The following is a 15894-nucleotide window of genomic DNA, read 5'->3' on the forward strand; positions in this document are numbered from 1 at the left end:
CCATCCCCACCCACCCCTTCACCTGCCCAGGTCCTCATGTGCACAAGCTTTCCTCTGCCTTTTCTGAAGGTAAACTGCACAAAGATTTTTTTTTTTTTTTAACATCTTGAGTTCTGCTCAGAGCTTGGCACTAAAAAAATAAGTTTTCCAGCCCCTTCAGAAAGGAAAAAGCAACCCCAAATCCACGTCCCCTTGGTTTGGTACAAATTCTGCAAATGTTTTCTCTAGAAATCTCCATTTCTCTCCGTTCCTCCTCAGCCACTGTTACTTGCAGGCTGTGTGCCTGTACCAGCATGTTGTGGGTTAAGTCTGAAAGGCTCCAAGAGGCAGGACCTGCCCTCCCTGCACTGAAACTGAAATCATTTTCCCCTCTCTGCCCTCTGGTTTGCAGCAGGTACTTAAACACTGGCCTTGTTTTGGGAGGTGTGAAGGGCCGGTGACAGCTGCAGCTAACAACATCTCACAGCCAGGGGCTGGCAGGGGATTAGATGTGGTGTTACACTGTAAAAACAGGGCCAGTAACTCTGGGAAGTTTGGAGTTTGTGTGTTGAGCTCCTGTTTGCACTTCTAAGCAATGCTATGGTAATTTAGGCCAGGCCAAGCCTCACCTTTCTTTATTTATTTATAAGAATTTAGGTTTATTGCTATAGCTACAGGGCTGCATGTGCTAACATCTGATTTTTGTGTCTAATGGAAGGGATAGAAATCAACAGTCTGGATCTGATAGTCCCAGTGGTGGTGGTGGGGAACTGAGATTTGGATTCAGCTTAAAAAAAAAAAAATTAATCTGTGCTTCTGACACTTGTTGAGACAACACCTCACCCCGAAAGCACAAAGAGCTGGGGTTTGGGGGGGTGTGAGTGTGAGTGAGTGTGTGTTTGTTGCCATCACTGCAGTGGGTTTGGCAGAGGGAGGGGTGGGAAAAGGGGAGTTGTGATGCCACCTCAGGATCAGTTCACTTAGCAGGGCTTGCAGAGAAGGGATCTTGTGCCACCAAACCTGCAGAGCTGTCCCTGGGGGCCCCTCTGTGGAGTACCCCACCCCAAAGGAGTCTGCGTGTGGGAGACAAAACCCATGAGGGACCTAAAAAAACACAAAACCCCCAACCAAACCACCTCAGCTGGGCCAAAGAGGAGTCATTTTTAGTAGGTTTGAGCATGGAAGTATCCCAGTGGGCCAGGATCACCCCTGGCAGCTCCAATCCTGATTTGATAGGAAGCCTGGAGGGCTGGAGAGCTGGGATAAGGGCTGAGGAGCAGGGAGTGGCTGTACAGCCCCCCCTCCTCACCCCAACCCATGGCTCTGGGAAGCAGAAGGTCCCTGCAGTCCTCTGAAAGCCCCACACTCCCCCTCCCCTCAATCAGCACAGACCAGGTGCATCTCTTGGAAGCATCTCTTGCCAATCACCTTTTATTACCTTTCAAAAGCCAAGAAACCCGCAACGAGACAAAAAAAAAAACAACAAAAAAACCAAAAAAAACTGAGACCGTGTGAACATCATGCAATGGATTCACTTTAAAGCAGGGTTGGGAGAGAGGGGAGAGGGGGACCAAAAGCTGTGTTGGAACAGAAGTAGCTCATCACCTGTGTCTGGAGACCAGACTGGGTGGTTTGTCACTGGTGGGAGTGGTGACTGCTGTGAGTGATGGGATGGATGCTGAAGCAGGAAATGGAAACACACTCATGAGCCATCAGCCTGGGCAACCCCAGCTCTGACTGGGACCCAGAGGCAGTATTTTGGGTGGTGATGGCACCTGGCTCCTCCTGCTGGGTCCTGTCTGTCCAGGCAAAGTCTCTTCTTTGCACAATAAATACCATTTACAAGGGCATTTTAGTTCACAATTCTGTTGCTAATCAGTTAGTGGGGTGGATGTTACTGAGCAGGAGTGGAGTTACCACACTCTGCCCTTCAGTTTCACTCTGCCATCTTCAAAATTCATAGCACAAACTGGAGCAATAGTGGCTCCTCAAAAGAAAGTGTTTTTGGAGAGTTTCAGCTCCCCTGGAAATAACTTTGCATCTTGTCCATCACGTGGATGTGACAAAACACATGCCCTTATTTTCTTGAGGTATAGTCAACATTTGACTTCATTACATTTAATGGAGCAGGGTCACCCATAAAGTTATTCATAAGGTATTTTCTGAGTGGTTTTCACCTTCTCTTTGCAAAAATAAATTATATCAGCATGTTCACGAGGTACCAATGGTGCTGGCATTTCAGCTGTTATTACGTTATTAACTTTTTTTTTAACCTAATAATTTTCAATCAACAGTAAGAAGCAATTTTCACTCACTCCAGTGACCAGAGCTGGAGATCCTGCAGTGTTCTTGTAGGGTTCACCTTGACAGACACCTAATTCCCTCCCAGATGGAAACATTACCCTCAACACTCCCATCACAGTCACTGAGAATTTCCATTTCCCCTTCGGTTAGAATTTAATTTAGAAGGCAAAGGCTTCCTAAGCTATGGGAGAGTAAAGATAGATGGTAAGGGAGAAGAAGGCTGATGAAATGTAGTTGACTCCGGATCTGAAATATTTTATCCCTCCTCAATGTAGGTTAAATTATTCTTCACCTTTCCCACATCCATAATTGTCGCTGATCTTGGACCAACTCAAAACCCTACTACTGAGTTCAGTAGACTCAAAATTGCCACTAGAACTGGAAAAAGAAAAAAAAAAAGAAGAGATTTGTTAGTGACCACATACAACATCCCGAGACTATACACAGCTATGAGATACAGCAAATTTAAGAAAGGCAATTTTTTTCTCATCACTGAGTATTTATTATATATAACAAATACATGAAAAAGAAAAAACTATATTGTGTGATATAAATAGTTTATTTACATTACAGAAAAACATCAAGACAATGTATACTATTTCAAATATATCCATACATAATCAAATATAGCTGTAGTACATGTTCTCATTGGTGTAGATTTACCACAAATGCAAGGCAACATGTGTAGATCTCGTCTTAATCTTTTGTCTATAATACTGGATTTTGTAGTCCAAGCTCTCTGCAGTTAGTTTTGCCATTGTGGAAACATGCTCTCTTTAAATTAACCTTGTCGATGCTCTTGTCGTGTTGTCTGAACTGTAGTGCCCTGTGTTTTGCTTCTGTCTGTGGATTCTGTTGCTCCTGGGACATTTCCTGGAAAAGAAAGGTGGGAGAATACAGAGTTTGTCACAAGGTGCCCGGGCAGAAGGGGAAGGAAGGGAGGGAGGGAGGGAGGGAGGGAGAGAGAGAGGGAACCTCTGACCCTGGGCAGGTTTCCTCTTCGGTGAAACCAAATGGTCTGGCTAATGGCAACAAAAAAACCCCAAAAAACTAACAAATCCATAAAACATCGTGTAAACAAAAATATGGCAATGGAAACTGCAAGATTCCTGCTCCTTCCTGGTGAGCAGGGGTGACTCTGCTGCACTGGGACAGCCCCAGGCTGTACTTCTCACCTTTAGATAATGGATTTATCTCTGCTGAGGTGCAGGTGGGAGGTTCAGGGTGCTCATCTGCTCCTTGTCCCAGGTCTGTGAACTATTTACAAATAGTTCACAGTTACAAATAAGGGCTGTCTGCTGTCTGGGGGGCTGTGTTTTTGGGGAGCTAAGTGTCTGCAGGCCCTATTAAATCTCCATGGCCCATTGGCCAGCAGCTCCTATAGTCAGGGGTGCCTGCACTGTGCTGTGCTCCTCACGTGGCTGCTTGGTTCATGTGGAAAAGCCACCACTCTGCCAGCCCAGAATCTTATTTTCCTCTGGATGGTGGCAAAAGCAAATTTCTTCTGCCTCAGGACCTCACAGTGCTCCTCAGCAAGGGCACATCCCAACCATTTACCTGTGGCACTCCCACCCGTGGGGGAAGTGGTTCTGGTTTCCTCCTGTGGAAAGGAACTCTTGGCCAGAAAATAGAGAGTTCAGCCCCAGGTGGAGGCTGTAGGAGAGCCAAGGGGGTTACAGCAAGAATTGCTGCATGAGCAGAACCACAGGAGGGTGACCAAGACCCTCTCAAAATGCTGACACTTTTTGTAGTACCAGTAGGAAACTGGCGAGCTACAAACCACCAGCAGTAAAAATGCTCCTTCACCAGGGTGACCTGGTTAACATTTTGCACAGGAGGAGGAAGGAGCTGTTCCTCCTTCAGCTTTTGTCCTCTTTCTGCACCCATAAGACTTTTTACCTTTTCTGCCCTCTGCATGAAAGAGTGAAACACCCACTTGGAGCAGCATGACAGAAATGTCCATGATACTCCAGACCCTACTGATATGAAAAAAACCCAACCAACAGACCCTTTGTATTGGGCTAACTTGTGCTGTTTTGTTGTGTTTCAGGGAGGCTTTTGGTAGCACCTTGTGAAACCCTATGGGTTAAGCCCAGGGGAGAACTCAGCGAGCCCTCAAGGCAGTTGTTTTCAGCTCTGTGTCAAATAACTCCCAGCAAAACAGAGTCAAATATATTTTACTGATGCCTCCAAATCAAAAAGGGCATTTTTCCCCCCTCACTGGGTGGGAGTGAGGCTATAGCTTTGTGACACCAGGCTAAAAAAAAAAGTGTAAGAACTGATGAAGCATTTCAAACTGCTGGATACAATTCTATAAGTGTCTTACAAAATATGGGTCAGATTGTCCCGACTTACTTCACTTTTTTAAGCCAACGGGACCACCCCCTCATGAGAAACTGCATGGCTCTCCTCTATATATTTCTATATTTCTATATCTTCTCTCATCCCTTTCTTGGAAGCAGTGCAGGAGGCTGCTGCCACTGCTCCTGGAAAAATGAGCCCGAGTGTCTCCTGTGCTCTCTGAGGTCATGGCAGAGCTTTCATTCTGAAACTACTGCAGACTTCAGCTGGTTTGTGACCTCATGACAAACTCATTATTCACGGCCAGTTCCTAAAAAGGCTCCCAAACTTTTCCCAGGGAGCCACTGTGAGCAAGCACAGGGCTGATTCCCTGAGCTGCTGATTCCCTGAGCTGCTGATTCCCTGAGCTGCTGATTCCCTGATTCCCAAGCCCTGGCCATCCCCCAGGTGGCCTCTGCTGCCCATTCAGCAGGAGATGGCCCAGCAGGACCTGGCAGTGTCACAGCAGTGTGACAGACAGCACTGCTCCCCAAGTGACCAGGGGTTGCTCCCCAGTCCCAGGGGATGAGGATTTACAGCCCTGCTTTGCCTTGGGGCAGCAGGGTTGGGAGACCAGGGGTTGGAAGCCAGAGCAGGCACAACTGGAGTGGTTTTTTGTAAGAAACGTGGTGGTACGAGGGGGCTGGGGGATGAGCAGGGTGGTCAGCAATCCCAGGGGATGCAGCCATACATCCCAGAGAATGGGATGGACACGACTGCTCCAGCTGGGAGCAGGGAGATGAGCATCTCACAGGCACTTTTCCAAAACTGGCACTGACAGTATCTACAGGGTCACTCAGCCCAAGGTCAAGAGGTATCGATTCAGAGGTAGAGATTACTCCAATTAAGCTGATGAAAAAGCATCTTTTAACCAAAAATGCCCACAGTTAGAGACACAGTTGTGTCTCAAGTGCATCTGGATTTCCTAAGAGGGGCGTCAGCATTTAACCAGCTTCTTAGACTTAATCATCTGCTAAAATTGAATGACAGTTTTTCCTTGGTCCTTAACTCTTTAATCAAAAGCTCTTTGTAGTGCTCTGCGTGGGGGATCCTTTCCTTTGTGAACGCAGCAGTTTTATCCATGTAATCCAGGTACTGGAGCACAGGCTGCCTGCCCTCCCTCCATTGAAGCTTGCTCACAAGCTTGAGTTACTCACCATGTGATTCATAGCAGGTAGAACACATTATGCATTCATTTTTAATCAAGTTATTTCTTCACATAAATAAGACCGCTGTGCCTAAACATTAGGGAAGCACTAAAAATGCAAAGCTGTAAAGAAAACTGCTGAGAATCATGATGACACCAGGCTTTACCTATATTATGTACCATCCTCCTTCACTTTTATCATTGCTTCTCTTTTGCCTTACCTCTGAGCTAAATGTCCTTGGGTGCAGGGGCTGTGCCTCACTGCTCCACCTCCTTCCCTCCATACCGAGAGGCCTCTGCTCCCCTGTCCTCTTCCCCAGAGTGATGAGCAGCCAAGCAGCCAACCTCACCAAGGAGTCAAGCAGCTTAAAAACAAATTCATTCAAACCCATCCTGTTGGCTGAATCTGTCCCCTGACCAGGTCTGTTGTGTGGCTACAGGAATGCTAATGGTGGCACAAAAGTGTTGGCAGAAACAAGTGCCCAGGAGCCAAGGGCAGGGCAGGAGGGCAGAGCAACCCTTGTCAGCAGCAGAGCTGATTTATCCAGACTCAAATATCTCTGCAACAAGGGCCCTAAAAGTGCCCAGGAATGGCTCAGACAGAGCCTCCCAGCACTGGAGGACCCCCCAGAGATTTGCACCACTGTACAGGCAGGATTTTAAGAGCAGCAAGAGTAACAACAGCCAAAAGATTCACAGCAGTTAAATCTTGAAAGCTCAAATGCAGGGTTTGGACAGAGTGCCCCAAACTAATTTGGCAAAATTAGCTGAAATGAGCAGCACAGAATTTGGCTGTGGTGGCCTCTGAGTAAGTGAAGTTTCCCTCCTCTCTCCCAGCAGTCTGGTAGGGTGGTTTTAGCACTTCCAAGAGTTCAGGGTGTGGAGTTCAAACCAGTACACTCAGGTTCTCCAAAGCAGATGACTTCAAAAAGGCAATTACTTATGCACATACTGCCACAATGCTCTCCTGTCATGTGGATTTTTCTCTTAGGCCACTTAAGAGTACACTTTTGCAAATGTATCTCCACTCATTATGCTGGGCTGGAGGATGCTCTGCAGTAATTACATGCATTACAGGAAAAAAAAGTCAAAAGATCAGAAATTATCTTGGCTACAGAGTGTGTGGGGAAAGGTAGCAGCTCTGTATGAAAACAGTGGGGTGGGTAATTTGCATTACAGCCCCAGCTCACCCTCAGCACACTGTCTTCCCTCCTCAGGATAAAGCACCCTGCATCAAGGTGACAAAATGATACAAAGCATTCTTTCCATTAGCAGTTACTGCACCATCTTCTTTTCCTCACAGTTTTGGTTGTTGGAATAAGTGCTGGGAAAAGCAGCACAATGCAGTCTGCTACCTTGTTCAGTATTTACCATTTAGTTGCTGAGCTCAGCTCGGCAAAAAAAATATGGTTCATTAGATGGTTTTGGTTTATGCCTTTAGGCCAGAGGACTTAAATTATTGTATTTTTTGTGCCTTTTCAAGAAATAAATGCTACACTTGTCTTCCAGCCCAGCAGTGGAACATAGGGACTGAGATATATTAGAGACTTTATTGTCCACAGAGCTATATGATACCGGGCTTTTATTTATTTACTTATTTTTTTAAAAGAAATTTACTTCTAAAAGAATGATTTATCAGTGTTGCTACCTGAGTGAATTTAACCTTGTGATCTGAAGTTCAGACCTTACCCCAAGCCCTCTCAGAGTTCACTGGGGAACAGGAACAGGAGGTGTAGGAGGGGAAGGATTGGATGCACCCCTCTTGTTCTGAACCAGTTCCCATTCAAACCAACCCTTTCTTCTCAGTAAAGAAAAAAACCCCAAACAACTGACACATGGCTTGGGCTGCCACCATTTAGTGTAGCCCTTAAAACATGCACAGTACCTTGGAACATGGTTGCAAGCCTAATGAAATCATTTAATCAATGGGATTGCAAACAGGCTTAAAAGTTTGCATGCTTTGCCTGATTAGGACTAAGGGAATGGGCCCTTGAGGAAGCCAGATGGAGATATGATTATTTTTATTAAGTGTTGATCCAGCTGCTGCATTTATATTCCCCTTATTTATATGAACAATATTTGTCCAAGCTCCGGAATACAAAACAGGGAACTTCATTTGCTGCAGGCACCCACCTAACTTTGATTAAGATGGAAGTTATAATAATAAAGCTGCAGCATAAAGCAGCTGACTTGCTGGACCAGAGGATATCTTCTGTTTGTTGGGGAATTAAACAGCATTTGTTATCAGCAGTGTCACAGCTGAAATCTCTATAATCAGTGCACAGAGGAGGAAAAACAAAAGTCTCTATTTTTTTTTTTTTTCCTGCTGCAGAGTATCAGTGCTACTGACCTTGTAATGCAGAGGACTACCACACAGATGATAGCAATCTGGATGGTTCCAATCACAGCTGCTATTAAGACGTACTGAAATCGGACTGGACCTGGAACCACGTATAAGACACTGTAGTCCTTTTTTTCACAGTGTTGTCCAGTGTAGCCAGCATCACATCTGAAACAAACAGCATTTCCTCCAGTTATGCCTGTGGCTTTTGAAGAAATGAATTACAGCTGAAAAAAATATCAGTGGTGGCTTAAGCACATGCTTATGTGTTTGGTTTTTGGGTCTTTTTCTTTCAGGATAGGTCCTCCAGAGAGAGCACTGGAGCCTCCTCAGACCCCTCAGAGGGAAGGTTCCAGGTCCTTGGTGTCACTAAGAGCTCTGAGGGGGAATGATACTGCAGGAGTGGCAGAAGGAGCACAGGGGACAAGGGCTGGCCTGGCATCACGTGGAACTCCTTGCATGTCATGATGAGAATCCATTTAGTTTCCTGCTCAAGGTATTTCAGATTTCTCTCTTTCTTTGGGGAGGTGGGGGATGGTGAAAAGCCATCTCATTGTGGCTCCTTATGCAGATTACCCCTAAGGAAGTGATAAGCAATCATCCCAGCTCCCTATGAAATGTGATTAGATGTTCCTGCCAGTGGGTACATCATTTACATTTGTCTGGCTGCTATAAAAAACCCCTCTGTTGGTGCTGCAACCACCCACCCCAACACTGCCTGCTTGCTCTGCTCACCACTTCCCATCCTGCAGCCTGACATCTCCCCTCTGTGGTTCTGAGGAACAGGCAGTGCTTTTCCCATGGTGCCTCTTGCCCTCTTTCCCCTAAAAAAACCCCAAGTGGGACGATGCCAAAATCCAGGTCAATGGTGGCAGCAACTCCATGAGACCAAGCAAGATGGCTTGGGCTCCTCTCAGAAGGGTTGGTGGGGCACTAACCCCAGTGGTCAGTCCTTCACTTCCAGCTTCTCCCTCTCCTGGATACTCCCAGCAGCTTCAGGAAAGGGCATTTTTTAGCTGCAAAGAGCAAAATGTGCCCTGGCTGTTTGCAGGAGCTGGGAGAAGCTGCCCGGTTTGTATCATTGCTCTCCAAGCACAGTGTCCCAGAAAAATGCTGCTTTATGCATTAAAGTCCTTTTTTTTTGCTGGTTGGGCCTCAGAAGTAATATCCCCACCTCTGCAGGGAGGCATTCCCTGCAGAAACACGTGTTGTCACCATGAAACACACGTGTTTGTCACCATGAAACACACGTGTTGTCACCATGAAACACGTGTGTTGTCACCATGAAACACACGTGTTGTCACCATGAAACACACGTGCTGTCACCATGAAACACGTCACCATGAAACACGTGTGCTGTCACCATGAAACACGTGTTGTCACCATGAAACACACATGTGCTGTCACCACGAAACACACATGTGCTGTCACCATGAAACACACGTGTGTTGTCACCATGAAACAAATGCTGTCACCATTACTCCTCCCTGCCCCAACCTCATCCTTCAAAGCCACCCCTCGCACAAAGATGTCACCTCTGTCCCAGGCTGCTGCCCCAGGTGAGGACCTGTTCCTGGTGTCATTCCTCTCCTTCTGATTCAGGGGGCTACCCAGCAGCTGCCTGAGAGCTTTGTGAAGTGCTTTTAAAAATACACCCAAATCTAACTGAAGGTTACTGAATCAATTAATAAATTTTTGCCACATAAAAGGGGGACTTTGTTGAATAATTAGTCTAATGACTTTTGTAGTATAAAGTGCCTCGGCGAGCATTATTTTCCATAGTTTATCTAAATTAAGTGCTTTTTTTAAGTCAGTATTTTCACGTGTGTGGCCTTTCCTCCTTGGTAGGAGAAGGGTTACCTGCAAGAGGGTTCCAGCATGTTAGTGGAGTGCTCACACTTGCCATGCATGCAGAAGCCATTGTAATGCTCTGGACAAGGGATGTAGATCCCTCTGGCGCTTTCCTCCAGTTTGTTTGCATTTTCTGTGGACAGAGGTGAAGGAAACATTAAACCTGGCACTGCAGGAGAGGGTGAAACCATGGAAAGGACTCAACAGAAGGAAAACCAGAAGTGGGAAGTGTGCATGATGTTGTTTGTGGGAAGCAGGAGTTTGCACATCTGATTCCTGTCATGTTACAGCAAATGAGACAGCAGAAAAAAAGAATTATTTTCAAAAACTGACCACAGAGCAGCACATGGAGAATGCCTTATCATTTTTATTATCCTTTTGTTGTCTCCTTGCACCCAGGCAAAGCTAGGAGGAAGACTTGGGATGTTTTTGGTCATTCAACAAAACACATCCAGAAAGATAATTTTATGGCTGAAGTAAAGGACCAGGAGCCCAGAGCTGAAGTTTCTCACCACTGCTGCACGCCCACACCCCAGAGCCTGCTGGACTCCTCCCTGCACCTTCACACTGGTTTGATTTTCTGTGCCTGCTTCTGCAGCTGGACTGCAAATCCTGGGAAATATTACCCTCCATGTGGCCAGGAAAATGAAGGCTTCTGAGTTTTGAAACAGGTATTATTTTATTATTAATATTATTATTTATTATTATTTAATATTATTATTATATATAGCAGTGCTCAACACTTACATTGTGGGCTGAAAGGCAGAGGGGTACTTGCAATGAACTCACAGGAATTTTGTGGGCTAAAATCTGCACAATTTTGGCAATTCTTCCATTTAACCAACCCTGCTGATGCCTCAAATGGTAAAAATTCCATTTCCTATGATAGCATCATCTATCCACAATTAATTAAAGACAGAAAAAATAAAAAATAAAAAATGATAGGTGTCTGAGGTAGGTAGCTTGCACACAAATAAGTTAAAGCATTTGTATTTTCCTGAGGAAGTTCTCCCCATGTTATGTAACACCTGCAGTTTGTGTTCTGCCTCCAGTGCTGGCAGGAGGGATTCTGAGGAATTATCCCACCTTTGGGAAAAGTGTGTGTGGCAGATCCAAGAGGCAGAGTGTTTCATAATGAATTCCTTTCCTATCACTGCTGCCTAAGGAGAGCTTTACAAGTCTCTTAACAACTTGCACTAATCAAGTTGGTGAGATTGTCCTGGTGTTCAAACAGGCAAGGACAAGCTCCCAGCAAACCAGGATGACAGGGTTCTGTTCTTCTTCAGCCCTGCAGACAGCATTAATTTCTTTTACCTCGTTAAGAGGTTGAGAATCTGTGCCCTAGGGACTATTGCTGTGTTGTTTAAAACACACAGACACCAAACACAACCCCCTCTGCCTCTGCTGGTCCCCAGCTGACATCCCTGGGGTGGCACAGCCAGAGCAGGATGGCTGGAGGTGTGCTACAGGCATGGCAAAACCTCCTTTGGGAGCTTTCCCAGGAATTTCTGCTAAAAGGTGGGGTAGAAGGTCTGGTTTGTTTGGCTCTAAACATTTTTGGCCACCTGTCACCCTCTAGGTGAGACACTGGCTCCCAGCATGTCAAATATATCCATAAAGAGACTTATTATCCCACCAGAACTTCATGGATATTCCTTTTTTTCCACATGAAAATACTCTTGGAACAGAAAAAACCCTGTGTGGCATAAGCCAGCTACCAATGACACGTCTGGTGCACACGGGTAGATCCTGATGTGCTTGGGACTTGTTGGACACCACATGCACATTGGGATCATCTGTGCCCCTGCCCCATGTGTTGGACCTCTGCTATGGTCCAGATATATCACAGAATTACCTTGGCTGGAAAAGATCTTCAAGATCACTGAACCCAACCATCAACCTAACACTGACAGCACCTTAATTAAGCCACATCCCTAAGTACTGTGTCCTTATGACTCTTAAATTCCTCTAGGAATGGTGATCCCACCACTGCCCAGGGCACCCTGTTCCATATGCCTGTCCTGAAAACTGCAGCAAGAAATAGAGGATCACTATTAAGACACATATTGTTTCTTGTGGAAAATATTATGCTGAGTCCTTCACATTTTCCATTAGTGGAAGTTTGCTTCCTGTCTGAAGAGCAGGAGACTGCTCTGTGTGTGTGTTTCACTCCAATGATTCCTTCTTAGCAACCAAACCATCTCTGTGATGTCCATATGCCACCACCAACCTCCTCTCCCAGATGAGCCAGCAGTGTTGCTAAAAAGGAAGGAAAGGTAGGAAACCATTTGATCTCTTTCTTTTCTTTTTTTTTATTTTTCAAAGGCATGCTTCAAGATGGTGAGGGAAATCTTTACTGTCAGGACAGAATGATCTGCCAGGACTTGAAAGGGGGGATTAGAACCTCTCCCAGACTTGGAGAGATGTCTTGCTCTCACTCTGTGTAGGCTGTAGGGCTGGTAAAAAGAGGAATGATTTTTCCTCCTCCTGCAGCCATGTGGGTAGAAACCTTGTGTTCTTTAAAAAGGTCTTGAAATCTAGGATCCTGCAGAACTTGTAATTGCTCCTCTGAGTGTAATGTTATGGTAAATGCTGGTAATGGTAATGTGGTAAATGCTTTACCCAACCAAAAATGAGAGGATCCAAGCTTTGCAAGAGCTTCATATGATAAACACTTCATACAGGAACACTGGAAGAAAACTTAGATATGAATTGTCTGTAGTCTCTCATTTTGACTGATGACTCCTCTGAGAGTTAGGGATTGAACATAAGGGCAGAAAGGGGAAAAAAAAACCCTTGTATTTATTTTGATTTGCCCTTTTGGTTGTTCAAAAGACAGACCACAGTGAAAGCATCATTTACTTCAGGCAAAAAAAATTCCCCTCCTCTTTGGCACATTCTGAATACACCCAAAATAATTTCCCTGCCTCAAAACAGGGTATTTTTCTCAAAACACAAAACATGTTTTCAGGCTTAAAATAGAGACCCCAACAGCAAGTTCCTTCATGTTACCACTGACTGCTCTCACTCCAGCAGGATCTGAGCACTTTTCAGTAACCCAGCCACTGATGAGACACTATCAGGAGTGCATCACAGGGCTCACATTGCTAGGAAACAAGAACTAGAAAATCATTTCTTAAGAAGTGAGGATATGAATTAAAAACATGTATAAATTATGATTCAAGTAAGAACCAGACAAAGTTCAAACAAGTAAAACCACAATAAATAAATGAAGACTTTCCCCCCTTATAATTTGGGATGCTGTATAAATTTAGTCCTGGAGGGAATCCTCACTAATCAGATTATAAAATCATCAAACTAAGGAGCCCTTCTACCACACCAACCTTACACCTACAGAGAACAAAGCTTAAAGACAAAGTTCCCCACTTTTTTTCCAAGCCCAGCAGATTGGTATTCACAGAATGACTGTACAGACCAAATTCAGAGTTAAATTCAGGAGCTCCTCTTCAAACATCAGGCTTGCTGCATTGCTGTTGTGGCAACAATGTGTGAAAGTTTTGTTTGCACCCAAAAAAAGAAAAGAAATAAATAACAATAATTTTAAAATTGGACTGACTGGGTCAGTCTCTCCCATCTCTGAACAGATAGAAATCCTGCCACATTTCTCAATATGCTTCTGCTTTTTATTTTAAAAATAAATATGCCCTCACCCTGGGATCAACTGTATTCATGAACCTTTTTCTTGAAGCATTTTTCTGATAGAAAAGTCACTTTGATGAAGCCAACGTCTTTTGCATTTCCACAACATTTTTTTTTTTGCATCTTTAGCCTAACATGACATTTCATATTGTTCACATCCTTTGTTAGTGCCAGAACATGACATGATAGCCTATCATCTCAGCTCTCCTAGTCAAAACAGATTATTTTTAAATGCATTGAGGCCAGATGCTACTTTGTGTAGACTGAAGCAGCTGATCAGCTTGCTTAGCTCCTAGAGGAGTCTCCCAGTTGAACACTTGCTGCCCAGCAGAGCTGATGAGATGTTTTGCTGGGCTAAGAAATTGGATCCTGAAAAGTTATTGAGTGTGACTAACCACCCATTCACTGATCTTGCTTTTGCTGATGGATTATCTTCCAAAATGTTAAATAAATCATCCAAAGCAATCTTGTCTAAATTCCTTAACATCTCTGGCTGTTCCTGTCCTCTGCCATGAAACAGCAGAAGAATTATTTCAAATACATTTTGCATTCCTTTTAATTTCTGGTTTAGCTTTGCCTTTACTTCAAAGGTTTGGGGAGCTGAATCTGCACCATTCAGGTTTCTCAGGGAAATCCCTCAGTGAAGGCTGAAATTCCAAAGCCCAAACAGTCTGCCTGGTGACAGGACCTGACTCTGCAAGCAATGGGAACAGCAGAGCCAGGATCATCCCTGCACAGCCCTCACCATCCCCAGCTCCCATCTGAGCTCCTGTTACACAACTGAACCTCTGGAGTAGCTCCACTGACAAACAAGTCCATCAGTGCCCTTGATGAGGATTATATCAAGTATTGCCTGGAGTACCCAGAGAATTCTTTCCAGAAATAAGTTCCTGCAATCCACTTAAAAGAAATGAGATGAAAATCTAGGCAAAAATAGGATTCTTGTGGCCAAAAAAATGACTGCCAGGAACTTAACAATCAGTTCTGCAGGGCTGATAATTCTGTTGTTCCTTATGTATGAATCAGTGAGGCTTTCTAGGTGGTTTCAGGAAGCAGAGCAGGGACCACAGCCTGGAAATTTGGATGTTAGCATTTCCACTGTTGTACAGATGTGTCATGTTGGAGCTTATGGAAATAATAAGTGCCCATATCAGAAAATATTGGCTCACATACAGCCTTAATACCTTGTGTACAGCCATCCCTGGGCTGGGGCAGATCCTGCAAACACACACAAACTTCCTCAAATAAAGGATGGGATGGTGAGTGATGTGCAGTGAAAGCCATTTGGGCACCTGTCTCATTGGGAACAGTGGTTAAGGAGAATGGACTCAGATAATGATTTAATCTTTTAATACTGCTGAGGTCAGTCAAATTTGCAGCTGAAAGCTCTCACTGATATTGAGGCAGTGACTCCTTACACATCACATTTGCAGAGGATTTACAAAGGGGGAAAGGGATCCTTGAGTCAAATGCATGTCCTTAACCTCAGTGCCTTTTGGAAGTGTGTTCCTGTCACTCTTTTTACCTCCTTGGCAGCTCTCTCAAAGATTTGCTGCAGAGCTCAGCATTGGGAGCTTAACATCTTCTGCTCTGCATGATTAGAGACTTGGCACAGCAATTCTTACTTAAAATCAAAATAAAGGTCCAGAGTGTCAACCTGTAGAGCAAAGGCAAAGGATGCCCAGAGTTTTGTGGAAAAGCTTCAGGGATTAACTAGGGGTGGGAATGTGAATCCTGTGGATGAGGATAGGGACAGTCTATTTTATTCATCTGCAGTCTTCAGAGAGTCAGCAACTGCTGCTCTTCTGGGGGAAGAGGGAAAGAGGGAGGTTTCTCAGCCCAGCAACATCTGCAGCATCCATAGAGGTCTGGAGATGCTCTGCAAAGTCAGGAGGAATGGGGCAGTCACTGTGGTGCTTCTGGAAGTGCAGCATTTTTTAGCAGAGTCCCACAGCAACTTACACAGATGAAGCCTTTAAGCAGGTTTCCTGCTTCCTCATAATGAAACGTGCTGATAAATCCCAGCTCAGAACTGGGAGAAAAAGAGATTTCTCCCAAGGCTTTGCTCAACCCTTCCCTTGGCAAAGCTGCCAGCAGCCCCAGAGTCACTCCTGGTCACCTCTCACCTGTTCATTACCTGGACACACTGGGGTCCCTTCTTTTAAAACCTTGCTCTTGACCTTACAAATGCACTATGTCTCCCTAGCACAGAGCTGAAAAATGCCAGCTCCATCTTAGCTGCTTTGCCAAGAGGCAAACAAGAAATGGAACT

At 44.9% G+C, this 15894-nt stretch overlaps 1 protein-coding gene across 1 annotated transcript in view; it reads right to left on the reverse strand.

The window, feature by feature from the left end:
• Positions 1-2021: 2021 nt before the first annotated feature.
• Positions 2022-15894, reverse strand: part of TMEFF2 (transmembrane protein with EGF like and two follistatin like domains 2) — a 126523-nt gene continuing 112650 nt past the window's right edge. The window contains exons 8-11 of the mRNA XM_071747841.1: positions 9972-10095; positions 8121-8279; positions 3070-3156; positions 2022-2661 (exon numbers count right to left, since the gene is read on the reverse strand). Coding sequence (XP_071603942.1) covers positions 2565-2661; positions 3070-3156; positions 8121-8279; positions 9972-10095 — 467 coding nt within the window. The 3' untranslated portion in view covers positions 2022-2564. The remainder of the gene's footprint in view (positions 2662-3069; positions 3157-8120; positions 8280-9971; positions 10096-15894) is intronic.

Source organism: Heliangelus exortis, chromosome 6 (genome assembly GCF_036169615.1).
Source record: "Heliangelus exortis chromosome 6, bHelExo1.hap1, whole genome shotgun sequence".
Classification (NCBI taxonomy): domain Eukaryota; kingdom Metazoa; phylum Chordata; class Aves; order Apodiformes; family Trochilidae; genus Heliangelus; species Heliangelus exortis.